Below are 22,648 nucleotides of genomic sequence, written 5' to 3' on the forward strand. Positions count from 1 at the left end.
TTAGATAGCCTTCATTTCTGAATATATTACTTCCCTTGCCTACCTAGTGAGTCATCCTTTATAACAAAGAATAAAAAAAGAAAAAAAATAGTTCAACAAACCAACCAACACATCTACTTACTTTTATACTGTGTATATTCATAATCACCAACCCAGGTAAAGACAGGCAGGTGTTTTCTCATCTTTTCTCTGGAGATAGAATTGGTTATCACAATTTGTTTTTTTCCTCCATTCATATTATTGTCATTGTATACATTGTTTTTCTGATTCTTATTACTTCCCTCCTCTCAGTTCATATGTCTTTCTATAATCCTCTATACTCGTCTGCATTTCTTATGCCATATTCCATTACATTCCTGTACCACAATTTAGTTTAAACATTCCTTGATAGTTGGATATCTACATTGTTTCCAGTCATTTGCTAATACAAAATGTCGTTTCCATATTTTGGTGTATAGGGGACCTTTTTGTCTTAGACCTCCTAGGTATTGATATACCTAGCTTTGGCATCTGTGGGTCAAAGCTTAGGTCTTTCCTTCCTGATAGAATTGTTTTGTAACACCATTTATAGTTCTGATATGGCTCATCTTTGTTCATAATGATTGTTCATAATGATTGTTCATAATGATTTATGGCTCAACAACAAGAGCAAACACCAAGGACCTGCCACAATTTGCATGAAGCATTCTACTAGCCATTGGGGAGTTACAAATTTTAGATTTTCCCAATTCTTTTCTTTCTTTCATTCTTTTTATTGTTATAACACTACTTTATTTTCCTCCAATTACATGTGAAAAAAGTTTTTAAACATTCATTTTTTTTTAAATTTGAACCAATGAGAATCATCCCTATGTACTGTGTATATTTGCATATCAAAGATTATATATAGCCCAGCAAGCTCCGCCTCTCTCTCTCTCTCTTTCAGGCTAGCTGATGGCTGTCCTGGCAGGAGCTTGGCCTCTGGCCAAGCTCCATCTTTAAACCTTCTCTATCTCTCTTTCATCTCTCCAACCTGTGTGGTATTAAATGTGGATTTCTGGACTGGTATAAGCCTTCGGAGTGGTCCTTTGATCAAAGCTTGGCTGTGGCTTATGGATAATTAATAAAGACTCATTCCTGCCACCTCATATCTCTAATTTGACTCTGTCATCCCCCTCGTGGTATCTAAAACTTCTATCCTGTCTCTATCTTCCTACCTTAGAGCTTCTCTCCCATCTGAGGAAGCTTTAAAGCCCCACCAGGCAAAAGACTTTGGGTGAAACTGAAATAGCAGCCAAGACTTCTGGAATTTTCAGTCAAAAGACTTTAAGGGGGGAGCGGGCCAGAACATTGCTCAAAAGGAGATTACAGGGGCCCCTTTACTGGCTCTGGGTGCAAGATTCCTGTGGCATTGCCCATAAGCTGAACCAGGTTTCTGCCCAGGTGCACAGTAGCAGGGTCAGGAGGAGAATCAGCATACACCATTATTTACAGCCATAGGGGAGCAGAGGACCCTAGTCACAGTTCCAACGGGTGAAAGAGTGCTTGGGATTACTCACAACCCAGAGAACAGGCCAGGAGAATATTAAACACAACTTATATCATTTCACCTAGGAAGAATTGAAAGCAGATAGATCCTTCTGCCAGCTCTGAAGATGGCTACACAAAGGACCTGAAGCATGAAGTGCTCCCTTCACCACAATTATAAAGCCCAGTTTTAATTGTTTTTAAACTATAAAAAGGCAAGAAAATGAACAAACAACAACAAAAAGAAACCCACCATAGAAAGTATTTTGGTGATAGGGTAGACTCATATTCAGAAGAAGACAACAAAGTCAATACTGCAGCATCCAAAGCTTCCCCCCACCCCCCACCCCCAAAATAGGAATTGCTCTGAAGTCCAAAAAGAATTATTGGAGAAGCTCAAAAAGTATCTTTAAAATCAAATAAGAGAGGTACAAGGAAAATTGAGAAAATAAAGTGATACAGAAAAATCATGGGAAAAGAGTCAACACCTTGGTAAAGGAAGCACAAAAACATTTTAAAGAAATTCAAATCTTAAAAAAAACCACACACACACACACAAAATTTGAGCTCCAAATTCTCTCCCTCCCACCGTTTTCCCCTCCTTGAGATGGTAAGGAATCTGATACAGATTTTATGTGTTCAATCATGTAATTATTTTTCCATATCAGTCATTTTATGGAGGAGCTCTCAAACAAACAAAAAAGAGAAAAAAGAAGAAAGAGAAATATTGTATTTTTGGTCGGCATTTAAAATTGTCCTGAATATTAAGGAGTATATAGTCTAATCGAATGATAAGACATTTAGACAGGTATTCCTAATACTCAGTATGACCTGATAAATACATTTAAGAGGCACAAAACAAAAGTCTATGTGTGGCTGGAGGGATGTGATTGTTACTGGAGAAGGAGATCTTGGTAGCATTTGAAGAATGACATTTGAATTGAAATGGATAGAAATTTAACTAAGCATTACAGTGGAGAACAGACTAAGTAAAACAAGGCAGAAATACAGCTCAAAAACCAGAAATCCAACAGTTATAACCAATGTTACTCATACGTATGAAGAAATATACCCATTAACTACTTGAGCCTATGTTCCAAGTTTTTTATTTTTAAATTAGTATTACAGATTTAGAGAGGTAGAAATGTAGTGAGAGGTCTTTCTAGTGAACAGAATGTCTAGATTAAAAGTGTCAAACTGGGAAGTAGAAGGCATGCTAAAGACACAGTAAGAAAACCAGTTTGATTCAGGTTTGTAAAGGAATAATAGGAGTAAAGTGCTATCAAATGTGGATTATGAGAATTAGGAAATAAGTTTTTTGGGAGGCTTTCACTAATTCAGCTCAGATTATATATTACCTTGATATTTTTTTCCTGCCTAACCCATGACTCTTCTCTTTGTCCTCTCTTTTTTATCCATTTATATTGGGATGTAAATCCTTCTTCGTTCCTCTTTCCTGGGTATGACTAGAGCTCCCCACTAAATTCATTTCCCAGCTTATTTTTAAATTTTACTTCCATCACCAAAATATCTTTGTCTTTCTCTGATGCCAGTTCTCATGAATAGGAAAGGAAAGAGGAAATATATGATGAGGTGGTAAGATCATTGAATTGAGCATAATGAGACTGAGGTGAGAGGTGGCAAGGGCCTGAGCTAGAGGGGTGGGAGGTGGCAGTGGCAATGGAAAGGAAGACTTTTTATGAATTCTGCTCATAAAAAAGGGATAATATAACTTTCCTGGGACACTGCCATATATACACACTCTCCTCTCTCATATCATAAATGTGAAATACTTTGAGAGAGGCTCTGTCTTAAGCTCTCTTCATTTCCTATACTGTTTTGTTTGCTACCATGAGTTCAGTTATCATTATTATGAAGACTGCTCCCAAATTTTTACACCCATCCCTAACCTCTTTGTTTTTTTAATTAGTTAATTTGTTAGTTTCATTAAAAATCCCTGATAACTTCTTCCCTTCTTCCTTCCACTCCCTACACAAAAGAATACATTGTTGAGCTCTAACCCCATATTATGCCTTTTGGACATATTTACTCATCTATATATACCTACCTATAAGCCACACACATGCACACACGTATGTGTGTGTGTTTAAACACATCTTAAATAAAACTCATTATAGTCTTTCCCAAATATGTCCCTCCTCCAGACTGCCATTTTAGTTAATGATGCATTTGCGTTATTTTAGCCAAGCAATCTTTGATACTTCTCTTTCCCTCAACCTCCATATTCAATTGGTTGCCAAATCTGGCAGCTCACCATTTCTTACCTGGACTACAAAGTACCACCTCACTGATCTCCCCATCTCTAATTGCTTTCCTTTCTGGCCTATCCTTTGCCCAGTTGCCAAATGGATATTCTTAAAACACAAATCTGATCCTATCCTCCCTACTCAAATATCTTCATTGGCTCCCTCTTCACCCAAAGGATAAACTACAAACAGCTTGGTATAAAAGCCTTCCATCTACCTTTCCAAGTATTAGTTCATAGTTTTCCATTTCATGAAAGCTCTGTTCCAGTTAAAGTAACCTAATAGCTTTTCCCCATACATGATATTCCATCTCCTACCTGCCTGCTTTTATATAGGATTTTTGAATGTACTCCCTCCTCACTTCTGGCTTATAGAATTCCTCCAAAGTACAGTTGAGATACCACCTTCTAATTCAAACTTTCCTGTTTGCTAGTACTTTTTTCTTCTTTAAATTATATATATATTTTTTAGTTATATACATGTTATATCCTCACTGTATTCCCCCTTCCCTGGTAGCATATAATCTCTTTGAGAATATAGAGTTTTTGAGAGACTATAGGATTTTTCCTTAGTATTTCCAGATCTGGCATAGTATTGCCCTGATAGTAGGCACTCAGGAAATGTTTGTTGAACTATATTGGGATCTCTTAACAGATAATTAAGGGAACAACTGTGTTACTTAGAGGACATCTTTTTTTTTAATATATTTTATTTGATCATTTCCAAGCATTATTCGTTAAAGACATAGATCATTTTCTTTTCCTCCCCCCCCACCTCCCATAGCCGACGCATAAGTCCACTGGGCATTAGATGTTTTCTTGATTTGAACCCATTGCTTTGTTGATAGTATTTGCATTAGAGTGTTCATTTAGAGTCTCTCCTCTGTCATGTCCCCTCAACCTCTGTATTCAGGCAGTTGCTTTTCCTCGGTGTTTCCACTCCCATAGTTTATCCTTTGCTTATGAATGGTGTTTTTTTCTCCTGGATCCCTGCAAGTTGTTCAGGGACATTACACCGCCACTAATGGAGAAGTCCATTACGTTCGATTATACCACAGTGTATTAGTCTCTGTGTACAATGTTCTCCTGGTTCTGCTCCTCTCGCTCTGCATCACTTCCTGGAGGTTGTTCCAGTCTCCATGGAACTCCTCCACTTTATTATTCCTTTGAGCACAATAGTATTCCATCACCAACATATACCACAGTTTGTTCAGCCATTCCCCAATTGATGGGCATCCCCTCGTTTTCCAGTTTTTGGCCACCACAAAGAGCGCAGCTATGAATATTTTTGTACAAGTCTTTGTGTCCATTATCTCTTTGGGGTACAGACCCAGCAGTGCTATGGCTGGGTCAAAGGGTAGATATTTAGAGGACATCTTTTATTAGATTCAATAATTATTCAATAATAATTTAATTATTAAAAATCTATTGTTTGCAGAGCACTGTGCTAGTCACCAGAAAGAAAGTTTAGATAAAACTGCCCTTTCACAGAACTTACAATTCAATGAAAAGATAAGATACAAAACCAGAAAAATATGCCATGTATTATTTCATAAGTAATGTATTATAGTGATATAGAAAAAAAAGGATTATGTGAGGTTCAAGGAGAAAGGGAGTTACTGACAAAAGGCATAAAGGTGGATTTTATGGAGAAAGTGACATTTGAGTTTGACTTTAACAAATCGGTAGGAATTCAGCCTATGAAAAGAGATAAGAAGGTTATTCTAAGTACAGGAAGCAATAGAAGCAAAAGTGCAAAGACATAAAATCATAGACTATGTTAGGGAAAGAGTCTAGTTTGATTAAAACAAATGAAGTTGGAAAGATAGAGCGGTATGTATTAAGGAGCAGTTAAAATACAGGACTTAGTATTAATAAGACCTATATTAAAGTTGTACCCTAGAAACTTAAATATTAATATGATCCTAGGTAAATCAGTGAACCTCTTTGTCAATCAGCTTCCTTATCCCTAGGATGAGGAGGCTAAACAAAATAACTTCTATCTCTCCTTCCAGATCTAAGTTTTTGAGTATGATCCTATGAAATTGTGAAGGGCCTTGAACTCAAGGCAAAACATTTGAGATTCATTTAGTAAAACAGTGGGGAAAGGGGGGCGGGGGCTGGGTGGCTTAGTAGATTGAAAGCTAAGTGTGAGGTCCTGGGTTTAAATCTGGCCTCAGACACTTCCCAGCTATGTGACCTTGGACAAGTCACTTAACCCCCATTGCCTAGCCCTTACCACTCTTCTGCCTTGGAACCAATACACAGTATTAATTCTAAGACAGAAGGTAAGGGTTTTAAGAAAAAAAAGTGTGGGGGATTTGAATAGAGTCATCATATGTCCAGATCCAAAGATGAGAAAGATTGCTCTGACATTGGTATAGAGGTTGGATTTGAGTGGGAAATGAGTAGAAATTGGAAGATGGTTTAAACTATTGTAAAAGTGGTCAGAGGAACAGAGAAGAAATGATTAGAGATATCTCAGGAGTGGAACTGATCAGACTTGAGAACTAGATCCTAATGGCAAAAATGATGAAATTCCCAAAGATAATCTTAAAATTTTGAATGCAGGAGGCTAGATGGATATTAGTTACTGTTCAGGCATTTCAGTCAAACCCAACTTTTCATGTCCCATTTGGGGTTTTCTTGGCAGAGATACTAAAGTGGTTTGCCGTTTTGTTCTCCAGTTCATTTTACGGATGAGGAAACTGAGGAAAACAGGGTTAAGTGACTTGCCCAGAGTCACACATCTAATAAAGAGTTTGAGGTCATATTTGAACTCAGATCTTCCTGACTCCAGGCCCAGTGTTCTGTCCACTGTGCCGCATAACTGCTGGATAGAGGGCACTGACACTCATAGAAATCATGAGATTTGAAAGAGGAATAGATGGGCAAAGATAATAAACTCACTTTCAGATAGGTTATAGTTGGGTATATGGATTTGGGAGGTCAGAAGAGGCTCAGGCTACAGATGTGGGTTTGGGGGGTCAGATGCATATAGGTGGTCTATGGGAAAGAGTGAGATTACTAAGAGAAAGATAAAAGAGAAGGCTAAGAACAGATTCCTGACTAATAGTTGAAAAGAGGAGACACAGGCAGCAAAGGAGACAAAGAGGAAGTGTTTAGAGACAGGAAGATAAATCAGAGAGTGCAATGCCAGTGAAGTTAGGGCAGAAGAAGGTAACTGATAGGAGGGATCATCAAATGGTTTCTAAGGGGCCAAGAAAGAGGTCCAGAAACAGAGCCCATCCAATTTGAATATTATGATGGTATTGGTAGTTCATGAACACATAATTTAAATGTCACCTGATAATTTAGAAGCATTAATTGACCACCAGGTGAACATCTTACTACTTCAAAATTTTAGGGCCAATCATAGGTTCCCACATCCCTTCTTGATAGCCTTGATGGGTATCAGTGATTCACTGGAACTCAAGAAAGATTTTCTTTTTACAAGAAACCAAATACATTGGCCTTGGAAAGCATGTTTAGTTTCAAGAAATATGAGCAACATCAATTTCGGGGGTTTTGTGTTTTCATCCTTGGATTTTAAACTCTGTTTCAGGCTCAATTTTCCATTCCTGTGTAGCCATTTGGGACTTTGGAATTGATCAGAGGACTAAAAGATCCAAATATTCTGTGGATTCTAATACTTTAAGGAAATAATAAAATATCCTGTATCATTGTGCTCTGAATGATATTCAATCAGCCAGCAATTGGAGAAACTATGGCAAAAAGTCTTCTTCCCACACCAGTGTTCTTTTTTTAACCTCTTATCACTGCTTTTCTGCTCCCCTTTTTTTTTTTGAGTTAGGAAAGGATATGGTGAAAGAAGAAAATAAAAACATGCTATAGTTATATAATCCAAATTCCTAGAAGGCAAGTGTCAAGTCCCAGCTCTGTCACCAGCCATTAGTGTGACTTTGGATAAATCACCTCGTTTCTATAGCCTGAATAATGGGGTATTGTGAAGGCATTTTAAGGACAGTAAAGCCTTGGTCATATTTGAAGGCCAGTAGAAATTGAATATTAGAATAACAGAGGGAATGATTGAAGTAGCAATCTGCAGACCATAGTTTCTCTTTAGCTGCAAAATAAAAGACTTGAACTAGCATTTTTTCTGTAATCTTCTGTGTTTTCTTTCTAGAAAAGCATGTTACATTTTATGAGAGTAGAAATAGTTTAATATTATGGTTAGTGATATTTACATTATAATTATATTTTAAATTGAATCACAAAAAATTGTTGTCTGTCCTACAGAGCATATAAAGGATATCCCATTTGCTCACATATTCATTTACATATTTAGTTATATGTTGTGGGAAAATCAAAGATAAATAAGATTTAGACTTGCAACTCATGGAAACGGTCATCTAATAGTGAAGATAGTGTATGTCCACAAATAATTGTATCAATTAGAATGTGACAAGTACATGAGTGCTGCAGTTTTCCTGAGAGGTTCAAGAGATGCTTCATAAATAAATAAAAATTCATAGGTATACATCTGTCTTCCTTTAGAACAGAAGTTTGTTCTTAGTGTCTATGTTTTCCTCAATTACATGAACAAAGTAATATTTTTAAAAGTATGAATCAAATTCTCACACTCCTTCCCTCTAATCTCGCCTCTCTCCCTGAGATGACAAGCAATCTAATATAGATTTTAATGTGTGTCATAGTATAAAACAAAAATTTGAACTGCTTTGAGGTTTTGATTAGAAGCTGGAGTTGTTAATTTCACTGCCTCAGTTGAAATCTGTGTTTACAACTTCTTTTTCAGAACTTTATCTTTGTGTGCCTAAAATGGTGACTGGAGTTTACATTATGAATTCTAAGAAAATTAGAAATGTGCCTTTTTACACTTTAATTACCTACAGAATAGACAGATTGCTAGCAGAAATTTACTTCCCTTTTCTGGCAACCCCTGAAACACATGGATTATTCAGGAGGTGTTTACATTTGAGGACTGAAAAGGAAATCTGTCACCATCTCTTCCTAGTCCCCTCTTCCTAATACTTGATGTTCACTGCACAAGATAAGCCTTGGAATTAGAGGGTAGCTTTCTCACCTGAGTAGGTTTTGTAATTTGCCACCTCTTCCCAGATGCAGAAGGCAAAATAAAGGTAACCTGCACCATGGAGTTGAGTGGGAGAGATTAAGGAGAGGTTTTTTCATGTCTCAAAGTGAAACAACAGATGTTACACAATGCATATCTTCCTTTCAAAAGCCATACTCTTTCTAGTTTAATCCTACAAGAGAATGTCAGGGACATATAGGTAGATGAACAGTATATCACTGGAATACCCAAGTCTTCATTCAGTCCATGAAATTATTAGTGTATATTGACCATACTTTACCTACTCATGCCAAGCTTCTGTTCCTTATATTTAAAATAGTCATCATCATCATCATCACCATCGTACTATATATCATATCAGGCTGTTCTGAGGAAAGTGCCATATTAATATGAAAAAATGTTAGCATTTTTGTTGTTGAAAGAGATACATTTGGGAAGCCTTTACTAATTCAGCCATTTCTTTCTCTTTTGCTTAATTTTTTTTAATCCAGTCCTTGACTTTCTTCTTCATAGCCACTCCTGTTAAGATGGACACCTGTCTTTACCCCTCACATTCTTGTTGGTAAATATAGGTAGGAATGATCAAAATAGTCTTATATCATCTTACTACTTTATATCCACCATCAAAGTATTAATTTCTTTTTCTGTTGACGTTTGTAATGAACAACCACAAGGGAGGCAACAAAGTATAGTATAAGGACCATGGGGTTCTGGTGTGGAGACTTGGGATCTCATTGTTACTAACTAGCTCTGTAATCCTGGGTACTAACTACACTTTATCTCTCAGCATCTTTCATTATCTGTAAAACTAAAAGGTTGGATTACATATAACCAACAATCTTTGTGAAAGAAACCTGGGATTTTAGTGGATTCTTTGCTCATTATGAATCAGTTGTGTGAGATGATAATCCAGAAAAAGCCCATATGATCTCCAGCTGCATTAAGAAAGGCTTGGGGCCCAGGATAGGAAAAGTTACTGCCCAAGTATATATTCTGTCCTTCTTATACCACACCTGTGCCTGAAGCATTCTGTTCATTTGTGGGCTCCTTATTTTAGTAAGATCACTAAAATTTTGATAAATGATACATTCAGTGGAAATAATGTGTGAGTCAAGCCATGGAAGTGGGAAAACTCAAGATGGTGAAAGGCTTTGAGGCAATATATTATGAGCAAACAGTGAGAGAGTAAAGAATATGTAGCTTAGAGAAGAGGAGGCAGGATGGGAATGGATCAGAGAGAGAGAAGAGACTTCAAGTATGTGAAGGACTGTTGGGTAGAAGGATTAGTCTTGTTTTTTTTAATTTATTTTTTTAATTAGATGATTTAGAATATTTTTCCATGGTTACAAGACTCATGTTCTTTCCCTCCCCTTACCCTACCCCCTTCCCATATCTGATACACAGTTCCACTGGGTTTAATATGTGTCATTGATCAAGACCGATTTACATATTATTAATATTTGCACTGCGATGATTGTTTAGAATCTACTTTCCCATAGAAGGATTAGTCTTGTGTTCTGCAAAGACCTGGAGAGCAAAGCTAGGAGCAATGAATGAAAGCTTCAGAAATGTAAGTTTATGCTCAATCTAAGCAAAAACTTTCTAAAAGCTTCCCAAGATAGAATAGTTTGCCCAAAGTGATGATGAGTTATCTAGTCCCTGATCTCCCAGCCAAGATTATAATCAGTTGTTAGAGAGCAGCTAGGTGGCTTACTAGATAAAATCCTGGGCTAAGAGTCAAACAGATCTAGGTTCAAATCTGGCCTCAGACCCTGAACAAGGCACTTAACCTCTGTTTGCCTCAGTTTCCTCATTTTGAAAAATCACACTAGAGCACCTATTTCCCAGGATTGTTGTAAGGATCAAATATGATATTTGATAATATACATAAATATATGTATATACTATGCATATAATATATGTATATAAATATTATTATAATATACAATATATGTAAAGAACTCAGCACAGTGCCTGGCACATAGTTTTACATAAATGCTAACTATTATTATAGGTATTATGTAGGAGAGTTCTCTTTAAGTGCATTCTATTCAATAACTCTGATGCTCAAGTCCTGAGATTCTGTGAGTAGTAACATCTGCCCTTATACTCTGACATTCTGTTATGCTTCATCTGACTTAAGCAGGGGAAGGGCTCTAAGTTGGGTGGTCTTGGCCCCATGAGAAAGCTGAAAGCCCAAGTTTAAGCAAGAACAGGAATAAAAAATGTCCAGTTGTTGCTAGGTGGTCAACAGGTTAAATCCTCTTTCTGCTTCTAAATCATCATCTTCATTTTATTACTCTTTGAAATAAGAGAGAAGGAAGCAGATGTTGTTTCTATTGACAGCTTACATATAGAAAATCTACTGGTTGGGGGGAAGGGATAACTGTATCAGGCCAAGAAGGATAAATGTACAGAATGAAAGGTACTCTGACCACCAAGGAAAAGATAGAAAGGGGAAGATAAAAACCTACCTGTCTTGAAATAGAAACAAGGAAAGGCTTAGCAAGAAAGAAATACAGATTCAAATCAGAGCAAGGTCTTGGGATTGAAGTGAGAGGGCTGGATGGCTAGCAGGAGAAGCATACACTCAGAGTGGGAAATGAAACAAGCTGCTTGGCACCTATCCTACTGCGTAGAGTTGGGAAAATAGTATGGAATGAATGAAACTTAGAAAGGAATCATGGTAAGCATTCACAGGCAAATCATTTATTTAAGGCACGTTTTAACTGCAAAGAAGTTACTGAAGTTACTCTGTTTCCAATTAGACGTGTAGGGTACAGCATTTTATCTCCCACTATCTTGCTTTACATTATCTGTAACACTAAAGGTTGAACTAACAATCTTTGTGAAAGAAATCTGGCATTTTAGCAGATTCTAAATTCAGTGTGAGTCAGGAGTGTGAGGTGGTAACCCCTCCAAAGCCCCATATTGATAAAACCATAAGTCCAGACCAAAAATTATGGTGCCAAAGCCACCTCCATTAAGAGTCACTTGTATTGCTATGATTTTTATTTACTTAACATTTTTATTTCATCTTCTACAGAAAGCATTTGAGGCTGTTAATTAGTTTAAAATATTGTAAAAGTAGAACAATTAAGAATAGAGACAGGATAGGGTCTACATGAAGAAAACAAAAAGAGTAGAGGCTACCACATAGGATACATAATTTGATTATCATAATTAGGCCCTGAATTTGATTGAGTTTTTTGATGGGCTAAAAAAGGGAAATAGATCATATTACATAATTTTCATTTTCTAACAAAAGAGAGCAAAAAAGAATTTGTCTATGGAGACAGACATTTTCCTGGAACTAAATTCCATAGGAATTTTCTGAATGACATTGGGCAATATAGCAAGATAATATTCTCAAATATGGTTTTTTTTAAATTTATAGAAATACTACTTAAAGAGAATTCTTGCCCCATCTCACTATAAAGGCAAAGAATATCATATTCAATTGTAGCTTGGTGATAGTAATAGTAGTAAATTCCCAGTTTATACAGTTGGGACTTTTAAATGCCAGTGTGTAATTTTTTTCTTCATTCTGCCGTTTGGGATTTGAAAGCAAATGCCAGTGTTAAATAGGAAGCCCTAATTTCAGTATATGTCTGCTATAAGTCAAAGAAAACTGCTTATGATTTTTGAGTTTATTAATAAATCTGTGGTACACTTCAGCTTTTTCTTCCAAACCAAGGAATAAAAGGCTTCAGAAGAATGCACCATAAATTATTTTTGGATGCTGCAAAGAATTCATTTGGCTATATGCAACAACAGGTCTAATTTCTGGTATGCTGCTATCACACTTGAACCAAAACAGGCCACTTTTTTTAGGCCTGTGTAAACTATTAGGAGAGTAGCTTTGGGGATTTTTTAACTCCAGAAATTCAGAGAATTATTTAACAAATTACATAAACTGACAAAAAAGAATTAACTTGTACTAAGAAATTATATAATAAGGATTATGCTTCAAAGTTTACAAAGTGATTTCCCCCCTTCTCTCAATAACCCTATGCAGTAGCAATAAATCTTTAATTTATAGATTAAGACTCTGTGGCTGATAAAAATCGAGATCAAAGTACAGTGAATGTTGAAACCAGGAATTTTAGTACAAGCATGTTCTCCCTATTTTATAAATGAGGAAATTAAGGCCAAAGGAAGTTTAGTGACTTTTTCCAAAGTTACCTAGAAAATGGTTTGGATTTGAACCCTTCTCACTCTGACTAGCATTCTTTCCCCCATCCCATACTCACTTAAATTTTCTTATTGATGAAAATGAGTATTTTGTTTGGATTTTATACACAATCCCATCTGTCATCCTATTGTTAACAAGTCTTCTATAACTCAAATATTTTGTGGGTTAGTACTCTTGGAATTTTCCTAGGCAATAACCAAAAGAGCACCTGGTGAGCTGAATTCCTAAACTAAATAAGCACTGTTTTAAGATCAAAGGGAAGACAATAAAAGACCTAGGTCTTAAAGTCATACCTACTCAAATCAAGTCACATATTTCAAGTCATCTTTCTTGTAAGTTATTCAACAATTCCCTGATTAGGATTAAAGGAAGTAGAGTATTTTCTTCCTGCTATGCTCTGCCATCTCAATGTCATTGGAGATGTTGTTCACTCATTCTTTTCCAGGGAAGAATTCAGTTTTGGCAAAAGAGGGTCCTGTTCTATTTGTAACACAAATTCAGCTTTTTAGTCCTGTTAACACATATCTTCGAGGACCACAAATTTGAAATAAAAAATGCAACTCTTTGATTTAAAAAAAAAACAACCTATCCTTTCAGTCTGTCCATACTGAAATGCATCCTGAAACATTTTCCTGAGATCTAGTAAATTAGAACTTCTCAGTCTCCATGTTAGAAGGGACCAAAGGGTCTACCTAATCTACCTATATTTAAACAAAATATCCTTTTACAATATACCCTTCAGCCTCTGCTTAAAGATAATGAAGAACCAAGTAATTCCCCAGAGAACTCAGTTCACTTTGGCATAGACCTAATTATTAGGAAGTTTTTCCTTGTAAAGATCTATAATTTGCCTTGCCGAAATTCCCAATCATTCCATCTAATATTCACTTTGAAGACAAGGCAAAAGCCAAGGTATTATGTGTTCTACCACAATTCCCATTTCAAACACCCAAAAGGTAATTAAGTATTAGTTTACATCTTGAGATAATGCCATAAGGAAGGGAAGACAGATCCCTAAAACTATACAAGATCATAGATTGGAGCTGGATGAAATCTTAAGAGACTTCCTCTTCATTTTATACATGAAGAAACTGGGGAAGTGATTTTCCAAAGATCCCAGAGATATTGTGTCAGAGTTAGTATTTAAACTCAGGTACTCTGACTTCAGGTCTAGCATTCTTTCCACTGCATCACATGGCCTAAGATGGTAACTATCCTCAATTTATTTTACTTCACCATAAGAGTGGAAAGTCAGTTTTTTCAAGCCCTAAAGGCCAAGTTGATTACCTAAATCTAATGTAATTAATTAGGTCTATCACAAAATTCATATTCTAGTGTTTTGTTGGACTGTGGAGGTGATCCTGAATTCTCAAAGTCTAGAATTGTGAAGCACGATTTCTAGAAGATTCTATCAAGCTGGGAAACCTTCAAGTATATGTTTGATGATGAACTGAGCATACCTATTAAGGGCAAGCCTACTTAAATATAGAAAGGGTCATGGCCAGTAGGTTAGCCATTAGGTGATACATTTCTTGGCCATGGGAATTCATGAAACCAAGAAAAATTAAAAGCAACACTCACAATCACAATATTCAGAGTTGGAAAGGATACTAGAGATAATTTCTTCCAATGCTATTATTTTACAGATGAGGAAATTGAGGCATAAATATATTAAGTGATTTGCCTACGATCACACAGGAAGTAAATAGAAGGAGGATTTAAATCCATGTCTTTTGAATCCAAAGCTAATGCCCTGTCCACTCTTTTTTACAGTACTTCCATCACTATAACGCACTATAATTCTGTGTCGTCCCCTTGGATTTCCACAGCAAAAAGACTATGGCAAAAAAGGGGACAGAGAGCTGAGAATAACACAGATTGGTAGGGCAGCACACACTGGTCATCTTTGCTACCATGAAAACTGAGACTTGTGAGTCTCTTAATCCTAGAAATTCTGAGCTGCAGTGTAGTCCATAGCTGATCAAATGTCTGCTTGAAACCAATATGTTGAACTCCCAGGAACAGGAGTCTACCAGGCTATGTATGAAGGGAAAAAATCTGGACCAGTTTAGAAACGGAGCAGAGTTTTAAAACTCCCATGCCAATCCAAGTGAGATGAGACCTGTGAGTAGACCTTGTACTTCAAAGCCTGGGTGAGATGAGATCAGTCTTTAAAACAAAACCAAAATATTTTTTTTCTGGTTGCCCATACACATGTATATAAATGGGCTACATTAAATATGAGTTCTTTGTCCAGGGCAAAAGGAATTGATGTACTGTATTGATGTTCTCGCTATAAATGAAACCTGAAGACATAAAGAAGTCACCGCCAAGTGGAAGGATGGCTTAAAGACATTTCTGGGCAAGGCAAACAAAGAAGTTTGTTGCCAAAAGGAATGAAATATCATTTAACAGGACACTTGATCATCTTGTTAGTCAGAGAGCATGATGAATGGACTTAAAAAAGACCACCATGAAGGTATTTTCAGTTCCTGTGCCAACATCTGTTATTGAGGGTGAAGAAACAGTGAAATTCTAGGAAGAACTTGACAAGATTCTCCAAACTGAGCCAATAGACATTGCCACTCAGGCCTTTTTCTCAAACAGCAGGTCATTTGTTGAGTTAAATGACCAATAGGCCAATAGTAATACTATGGTAATGCTAGAAAATTCCCTGGAACTAAGTCTCCTTTGAACCAAAGTTTAGAAGGGACCAGGAAGATTCTGGAGTTCTCATTTCTGGTTCACTGGTAAGCGTTGGCTGACAAAAGGAAAGCATTGGCATGGCAAGGGAAAGAGAACTCTTGAATGGGGTATGGGCTTATGCCTAGCTAAGGAAGGCTAAGGCTCTTAACATCAGATCCAGAGACACCCCATGTGGTCTATTGATAGATTTCAGGGAGTCTATGAAATCGCATCTTTAGTTTCCCTGACCTCTAACTAAAATTTAGCACTTCCTTCATTTATGAATTTTTGAAAACTGTACACATTATTCTGAGAAGAGGTCCATAGGCTTCACTACACTGCTAAAAACATAGTGACTGAGTGACACAGAACAGGTTAAGAACCTTGAGCTCAGGTAATGCACTATAGAGCACATGCACAGTCCACCTTCACATGGGCTTATAGAAGATATTGCCTGTAATGTTACCCTGTACCTAAACTGTGTCTCTAAGCAAGATAATTCTAGGAGAACTACGAGCTCCCTCACATAGACTGAGAGGAAGAGGAAGCCACAACTATCTCTTGGAGGAGATTTTATTTTTTTTTCCTTAAACTCAGATCTGACTATATGATTCTCCTCTTCAGTGAATTCCAGTAGTTCTCTGTTGCTTTTAAGAAAAGTATAAACTCCTATTTTTGTTTTTAAAGCTCTTCAAGTCCTGGTTACAATCTGTCTTTTTAGCTTCATTATACATGACTACCCTTCTGACAGAAATCCTCTGATTTGCAAGGTTCGTGCTTCATACCCTAACGTTCTGTAATTTTGCTGTCCTCAAACTGGTCTTCTCTGTTTTCTTCAAACCCTAAACTGGTCTTCTCTATGTTCCTCAAACCCAATATTCGACCTTCCATCTCAGTGCCTTTGCACTGGGTGCCCCCAGAATTCATGCTTGGGATGCACTCTTCTCTTATTCCACTCATAAAATCCTACTCATCCTTTAAAATACAATTCTAGAACTGCTTTCTACATGAAGCATTTCTTGATTATTTTAAACCCTTACCCTCTGTCTTGGAATCAGTACTTTGTATTATGTACAATTTTATATTGTTTCCAAGACAGAAGAACAGTAAGGGCTAGACAGTGGGGGTTTAAGTAATTTGACCAGGGTCACACATCTAGGAAGTGTCTGAAAACATATTTGAATCCAGGACCTCCTACTAATTATCAGGCATTGTGCTAAATAAGGACTGAGGAAGCAATAAAGATAAAAATGATCACTGTTATTCTCAAGGAGGGAGATAACATATGGACCAGGTACATATAGGATATATACGAAGTAAATCAGATAATCTCAGAACTAGGGCACTAAGATTAAAGAGGACTGAGAAAGGCTTCTTGTAGAAAGAACTGAGGTTTGGAGGATGTTAGAAGGTGGAGAGGAGAAGAAAAGTCCTATATTATTGTCTATTATTATTAAATCTTAAAGCATAGCTTCATAAGGATTTATTTTAAAGGGCCATAAAACAGAGTTTCACTAATCAAATGACTATTTTCTCTGATGGAAAATACTCCTTCCAAACAGCCCTGCTGCTAATGTGATGTCAGTACAGTGGTTAAATATAGCAAAACATTGGCAAGACAAGTTGAGAGGAAGTCCATTAAATGAAGCTGGCTGTTTTTCCTTCTTCTGTATATTAAAGACATTTTATTGCTTTTCCTATATGTCTTGATTTAAAGTCTGTTTGTTTCTTCTTCTTCTTCTTCTTTTTTTTTTTTGGAATACCTCTTGGTTTCTGTAGATTTATTCCTGAGCCCTGGTCAGCCTGCAGCACCACCTGTGGTCCAGGTGTTCAAGTCCGAGAGGTCAAGTGTCGAGTCCTGCTTACATTTACTCAGACAGAAACAGAGCTGCCTGAGGAAGAGTGCGAAGGTCCTAAGCCATTCACAGAGAGACCTTGCCTCCTTGAAGCATGTGATGATGTCCCTGCTGTACGTGGGCTGGATTTCTCTTGGAATGAAAAAGACCGTGAAACGATTTATGATTGGGAGTATGTTGGTTTCACTCCTTGCTCAGCTACATGTTTGGGAGGTATTTGACCCTTTTCTTCTTCTTTGGCACTTATTTCTTGGGTAAACAAAGACATATAAAATTACTTGGTTACTCTAATTCTATAAATTAGAATGGAATTGAAAGAAGCCACACAGATGACCTAAGAGATAATTAGTATACTCTACCTGGCAGATCTCTTACTCTTAGAAGGTAGTACAGAGAGAAAGATGCCATGTTCTCTAAGCCTAACAATGCAGTCAGAAGGAGCAGGTGGTACCTGTTTGGGAAGGTGGAAAGAAAATGGGAAAAGGAGTAAAATCCCTTGGAAATGTGACTCTTGACTCTGCTTTTTTGTGAGCTTGGTAAATCATGTCCTCTTTCTGCACCAAAATTTCCTCCTTTGTAATATGAGGGAATTGACTTGTGACCACCTTGGAAAATGTGGGAAGGTCAAAGGTAGATTTTGTAGCCTGATAAAAAAGGGACTGTACCTTAGATATCCAGTAATATGGCCCTTGATTTTTAGACATTCCTTAAGTAGACTTATTTGGATGCAGAAAAACCTGCTTCTCTAAAATAACATTTTAATGTAGTACTACAACGTTGTCCTCCAAAACTGACTTTCATCTTCATTTTTTTCAATTTTGAGCAGTATGTAGGTTTCATAACCTTACTTCTGAAAAGCAGAGGACTTCAATCTAAAAATGGTTGATAGTTATATTAAAAAGTCACTGAGGGAAATATAATTTTTTACTCTTAATATTCATGGATCAAAGTCATATTTCATATGGAGAAAATAATGAATATAAATTAAGAATTTTAAAATAGTCAATCCCTTTGCCTGGTATCTTTGAGATTTTGTTTTAACCTATAAGTCTGTCATCTATCATATATGTGCATCCCAGAAATTGATGATGGGTAAATTATTTGCTCTTTTCAGCACTGACATATTTCAAAGTTTGAGTAAGTTTTTTATGCTCATGTGATAACCAAAAGTTAGCACTATTTTCCTACTGATATTCCTGCAATGGTTAAAGAACCAAACATATTCTGTTTTCAGTTCTAGAACAAATAATCCAGGGGAGTCAAATATCACCTTGCAGGATGCATATGGCCATCAGCTGTATTTCATCTGGGCTATGGCAATTTTTGTTTAAATTAAAGGTTTGTTAGGCTTTTCCTCCTATATTCAAAACCTATTTTTGCCTCCATATGACTGTTATAATTATAAAATACAACACCTTTTAGCAGAAATATCTTAAAATGTAATAAGCAAGAGATATTACTCCACCAAGGAAGACCTTGTTCTCTTCAGTGCCATTCATGGAGCTAGAATGAGAAATAATAGATGGGCACAACAATGACACATTAGTGCCTTCAAAAGGAAAGAACTTTGTTCATAGTAGTGTTCTCTAAATATCACTATTATAATTAATATTAAGAAAAGAACTACCCAGAGACCTCCATTGTATTGAGAAGATCCTTGATAAAGAATTTATGGGAAAACATGGAAAACATAGAATGAGGTAGCATGTAAAGATGGGGAACATTGAGTGAAGAGGCTGTCCTCACCTATGAAATCATGGCTCCATCTAAGTAACAAAGTAATTATGCCAAGCTACAATAAATAGTGATTCATAGCTCAGTGAAATTTACCATAAAAATAGAAAAATAAAGAGATAGACACTGTTGATAAGTTCTAGAAAAGGGAACTGTCCCAAAATAAAGGTTTTCAAAAAATTTGAAAGATAGAATTCAAAAATTCATAAGTCAAGTAACTATTCAAATAAAAACACCTCTACAAAAGTATCATAGCTTAACTCTGATCTCTTCAAATGTATAAAATTTTAAAAATACATGCTCTTTAAAAAACAGGTTGTCAAAAAAAAACCTGGTTAATAGAGAGCAGAGTATAATAATGACTTTCCAGGAAAACAATTGATTGATTAATTAAGCAAGTTTATAACGTTGTCTCACCACTTCTATACATCATTTCTCATCAATGAACATTTTCTCATTTTCTTGGGAATGTATTGCTTCTATCCCTTTGCTAATGAATCTCTTTGTATAATAAATATGGAGAAATTGAGTCCTTTGAGAACTGGAATAATGTCTCCACAAGCCATTTAATTCAGTTGAAAAAAATGCCTACTATGTGTATGAACACCAAAACAACTAAATTTGCCCAGAAACTATCCCATTTAGTGCAAATAATAATCCTATCAAGGGGTCATAAGTATTAAAATGTATACTAATCAATGTTTAGATGTAAATTATGATAACTAGTTATAGCCCAATTGATTCTGCCTTTTTACTTTTTGGATCATTTCGTAAAGATATTTCAAAATGTCTTTCTATTTCTCAGACTTGTAGGTCGTCATTGTATTATTGCATTTCATCAGCATGCCACAGTTTATTTAACATTCTTACTGCTGCAAATTCTTAAAGGGGTTAATGCTCTCATTGATCAGAGCAGGTAGAAAGTTAGATTGCTCCTACCATCCCATAGGTCCCTAGATCTTGGCCAGATCTTAAGTATAACTGTTTACTTAACAATAAAGGGAAAATAACATCATAGATTTTCATATGTTAAAATAAATAAAAAACAATATACATCACAATCCACACATATATATTTGGATCATATTCACCAATACTTAGTATCTGTGGAGAAGCCTAGATATATTTCTTGATAAAACTGACAAGAAAGCACATGAAGGACAAAGACACATGAGCCTGGGGCTACTTTGGTATAGATTATAAACTTTGATGTCATTAATCCATTCAAGATTATCTGCATGTCACAAACCTGCTTGTCTCTTGCTGGATATATCCTCTTAGCCTTTTTCTATGTTGAATTTTATTTAAACACTAATCATTTCTTTGAACTTAAAATAAAAGGGCATTTAGAAACCGTCACCCCTTTATGTGACTAAACAGCATGTCATTTTAAGCCAGAGAATTGCAAAGCTTATCAGCCTGGCTATCTTATCTGTTAAAGACCATCCAACTACTCCTCACTTAGACTCAGAGTTGCCAATCAGAACCAGAACTCACATAAAACAGCTCAGGTTGACTCTGGCCAAGGAAAACCATAATTAATGGGTTCTTCCTATAGAGCAGCTTAATTACTTGTTTTTCCCCTTCTGCATTTCCTTCTTGGATCAGAGGGGGCAGGAAAGGGAAACATGTACTTCTAAGCATCTTCACCAATTAGGAATTGCTAAAATCTTGAGAGTTGTCCACCTTTTTTGTTTGTTTGTTTTAAACTCTTATCAAAGTCTTAGTAACAATTCAAAGACAGAAGGGCAACAGCTAGACAAATGAGGTTAAATGATTTGCCCACACAGCTAGGAAGTATCTAAGGTCAGATTTGAATCCAAGTCTTCCCAACTCCAGTCCTAGCAGTCTATTTACTGAGCCACCTAGCTGCTCCCTACTTGTCCACTCTTGCTGTTGGTCTCTTCAAACTGATCTAACAAACTTTTCCCAATCTTCTGCTATTTCTTCCATCTTCACTTCTCGGGTTCCTTTCTAACTTTTTTCTCCTCAGCCTCCTATTTCTTATATCTCCTATAGCCCTATGTCTTTCAGTGAATTAAGTCAAAACTTCCCACCTTTCACCACTTGCCAGATTTCTACTTTGAAATGAATCAGCTTAAAAAAAGTCACATTCAAGTGTCTCTCCATATGCTTATATGAGTGATTTTAAAAATCACATCTAAGGGTCTCCCCATATAGTTATATAAATGATTTCTAAAGTTTTCCCTGCTTTAGAGGCAGCTAGGTAGAGTTAGTGGATAGAACACTGAGTGTAGAATTTGTCCTAACACCTAAGTTCACATCTTGCTTCACTCCTGCCTCAGTTTCATCTTCTGTAAAGAGGGGATAATAATCACACCCTTCAGAATTATTATTATGCTAAAATGAGATCATATATATGTATTTGAGATTTTCTCTATGTCATACTTTGCAAACTTAAGGTGTTTTATAACTATTAGCTATTATTGTAAATCAGCTATATAAGAATAAGTTGAGGGACTCTAATATATACAAAGCATTACCTTCAGAGAATAGTTGACTTTAGATGATTACTTTTACTCTGTGGGTTCATGTGAATGGTCCTAGAGTGGACGCTACAGAGCAGAAGACTAGTTCTCTCCCTAGTCTGTCCCTGTGTCCGAATATCAGTTTTTGCTCTTTTTATTATCCTCTCCCATTCTATCTTTGACAGTTATCACAGTTGACCTTTCTCCCCCCAAATCCTTGATATCGGTTGCATGAATATTAAATCCTCAGGCTAATCTTTAAATCCCCCCATAATATGGCTCCCACCAGATCTTGTGAATGTTACCCCCTTCACACATTTTCTCTTTTCTAGTCAAACTGACTGCTTTGCTTTTCCCTGCACACTGCCTTCTGCCTCCTTTATCTGCTCCTTGTACATTTGAATGGTCCCCTCAGTTTAGACTATACATTTTCTTAGGGACCCCACAGAATGTCCTCAGCTGCATAGGGGAAAGCCTGTGCCTCAGCTTAGGTGTCCTTACCTCACCTCAAATAAGTTCCCTCGGCTAATAAGTACCCATCCAGACGATGGGCGTAGCCTCCTTAGGAGTCTGGGACCTGTGCCACATGAACTGGCTCGTGGACCTGGCTAGGGCATGCTTGTAGAAACTACTCCATCACCCCCTTCTCCAAGATTGTCTTGGCCCTAGTCATCTTGTAGCCATTTCCTTACTGAGTCCTCTAAGTCCCTGACCATTTCACATTCTTTCTCATTAGGGGCTGCCACATTCTCCTAGGACCAGCTTTTCCATAGGAAACTTCTTCCTTCACCTGAAACTTATCAAGAACAGTCTTTTCCACCTTCTGATTGAGTGTGGGGATTT

At 36.6% G+C, this 22,648-nt stretch overlaps 1 protein-coding gene across 2 annotated transcripts in view; it reads left to right on the plus strand.

Moving 5' to 3' along the window:
- ADAMTSL3 (ADAMTS like 3) overlaps positions 1 to 22,648 on the plus strand; it is a 628,767-nt gene that overhangs the window by 473,762 nt on the left and 132,357 nt on the right. For both annotated transcript variants that reach the window (XM_007479267.3, XM_056805881.1), the window contains exon 16: positions 17,506 to 17,795. In XM_007479267.3, coding sequence (XP_007479329.1) covers positions 17,506 to 17,795 — 290 coding nt within the window. The remainder of the gene's footprint in view (positions 1 to 17,505; positions 17,796 to 22,648) is intronic.

Source organism: Monodelphis domestica, chromosome 1 (assembly GCF_027887165.1).
Source record: "Monodelphis domestica isolate mMonDom1 chromosome 1, mMonDom1.pri, whole genome shotgun sequence".
Classification (NCBI taxonomy): Eukaryota; Metazoa; Chordata; class Mammalia; order Didelphimorphia; family Didelphidae; genus Monodelphis; species Monodelphis domestica.